The sequence below is a fragment of the Morus notabilis genome, unplaced genomic scaffold (genome assembly GCF_000414095.1).
Source record: "Morus notabilis unplaced genomic scaffold, ASM41409v2 Scaffold267, whole genome shotgun sequence".
In the NCBI taxonomy this organism is placed as follows: domain Eukaryota; kingdom Viridiplantae; phylum Streptophyta; class Magnoliopsida; order Rosales; family Moraceae; genus Morus; species Morus notabilis.
Genome location: NW_010359574.1, coordinates 122,636 through 124,803, shown reverse-complemented (window position 1 = coordinate 124,803; position 2,168 = coordinate 122,636). Strand labels below are relative to the sequence as shown.

Here is a 2,168-nt window from a genome sequence, read left to right as displayed (position 1 = left end):
TTAAAAAGTAACATCTGTTTTTCTTGAACTTTGTTCCGTTAACAAGCTTTATCATTCTGTTACAATGAGTGACAAAATTGTCACATGTCACTTATTTAGTGAGAATTAAAAGCGCAATTACACTTATACCCTCATAATAAGATAATTCCCTATTTTTATTGAAAAAATTCACCATATTCGTTCCCATTTTGTTTCTTTTTTCCTCACCTCGTTCATCCATGGCAAGTTCATGCAGTACAAATAATGGTGACAACAACTGGGTAAATGAAAAAATTCAAGGTTCTATTCGATTAACCCAACAAGATGACATGGTAAAACAAGTTTAGTAACTAACAAACAGATTTAGCAAGTATTCAGAAAAATGCAACAAATAAAGGAAAGAATGAGCAAACTTACTGTCAATAGGATTCAAATTGCCAATATTTCTCTATGTTGCAGCCATTGGGAGTGATTCACCATGAAAGTTTACAATGAATGATTTTTCTTCAGATAATATTTTTTTAACGCATTTGAGTTTTTTAATCATTTTTTAATAACTTAGGGTTGATGTATGTTAATTTACGATAATATCCTACTTAAATGGGTCATGTACCTGACACGTGATAATTTTTATCACTCATTATAACAAAAAGATAAAATTTATTAACAAAATAAAGTTTAAAAAAAGACAAAGTGTTACAATAGTCATAGTTCGGAGAGAATTTTTAAAATTAATCTTTTTATCTTCCGTTTTTATTTTTTGAGAAAAGTCAAAAGTCGAAATAAAATAAAATGAAATAAAAAAAGTTTCAACACCTTCTTGACGCGCAAGTAAAACGACACCGTCTCCGCGATATATTCACATGACGGTGACGACGTCGTACTGATTCTAACTTCATGTGAGTCACGTTTCAACGCGGCGTAATTCAGACGGCGTCGTCTTGGGGGACATTTCCATTAATTCGCAATAAATGAATTCGACGAAAAATCAATTTCAATGGGTCTTAGTCAGCAGAGAGCAGCCATTAACAGCGAAACATATAATAGACGAAGAAGAAAAAAAACCACCAAACTTTCAAAACGCCCCAAAAAAAAAAAAAGAAAAAAAACAAGAACGCCATTTCCAACACATACACATGCTCATCACAACAATCCCTCATCTTCTTCCTCGTCTCTTCTCCGATTGCCAATGCGAATACCTACTCCTCTCTTCTTCTTCTGCTTCTGCTCCCTTCTTCTAAGTCCGACCAGTCCCGCCGGCGCGGAGTTCGACGGCGACTACTCGAAGCTTTCGGGAATCATCATCCCCGGCTTCGCCTCCACTCAGCTCCGCGCATGGTCGATCCTCGACTGCCCCTACTCTCCCCTCGATTTCAACCCTCTCGATTTGGTCTGGCTCGACACCACCAAAGTACGTCTTCTTCTTCGCTTACCGCCAAATTCTCCGACGCCCTTTCCGTTACATTTGCTTGCTCTTTTTGTCTTTTCTTGTCTGTTATTGTTCTTGTCGGTGGTGTGGAAGGGGCATTCAATCAAATGACGTGCTGTTATAGAACTTTGAATATTATTACGTTAGCCAATCAGAACACTGTTTTCAGTTATTTGGATTGTTTTCCAAGAACATTTCTTGTCTTTAACTGAAAAAAAAAAAGAACGTTTCTTGGCTGCCCACTGTATGTTCTGTCGTTTCTTGTTCCGTTATGTCCTAAAATTATAGTCGTAAAAAGCTAAAATCTTTGCACCAAGTGCATTGGTATTCATTAATTATGTTGTCTTTTCTTGCTTTACAAAGAACATAAAATTAAATTCTTCTAACGTTTAATCAAGAAAGAAAATGAGCAAATTTGATTTTTTTTTTCCTGCATAATCCGGGTTTGGAATCATTGTGCATTGCAGCTTCTTTCTGCAGTCAACTGTTGGCTAAAGTGCATGGTGTTAGACCCTTACAATCAAACTGATCACCCCGAGTGCAAATCGCGGCCTGATAGCGGTCTTTCGGCAATCACAGAGCTTGATCCAGGCTATATAACAGGTATGTTTTCCAATTATACCATGTAAATGGTAGTTTTGAGGCACACGCATTTTTGTTATTCAAACCATATTTTATTTTGCGTTTTTGGTGTGACATATACAGTTAAAGTTTCATTCTTTGTGGCCTGCAGGTCCTCTTTCTTCAGTGTGGAAAGAGT

The 2,168-nt window shown here is 36.7% G+C and overlaps 1 protein-coding gene across 1 annotated transcript in view; it reads left to right on the top strand.

Annotated features, from left to right (window-relative positions):
* Positions 1-1,000: 1,000 nt before the first annotated feature.
* The window catches only part of LOC21389390 (phospholipid--sterol O-acyltransferase), a 5,741-nt gene continuing 4,573 nt past the window's right edge, over positions 1,001-2,168 (top strand). Inside the window, exons 1-3 of the mRNA XM_024163399.1 lie at positions 1,001-1,390; positions 1,876-2,011; positions 2,142-2,167. Coding sequence (XP_024019167.1) covers positions 1,169-1,390; positions 1,876-2,011; positions 2,142-2,167 — 384 coding nt within the window. The 5' untranslated portion in view covers positions 1,001-1,168. The remainder of the gene's footprint in view (positions 1,391-1,875; positions 2,012-2,141; position 2,168) is intronic.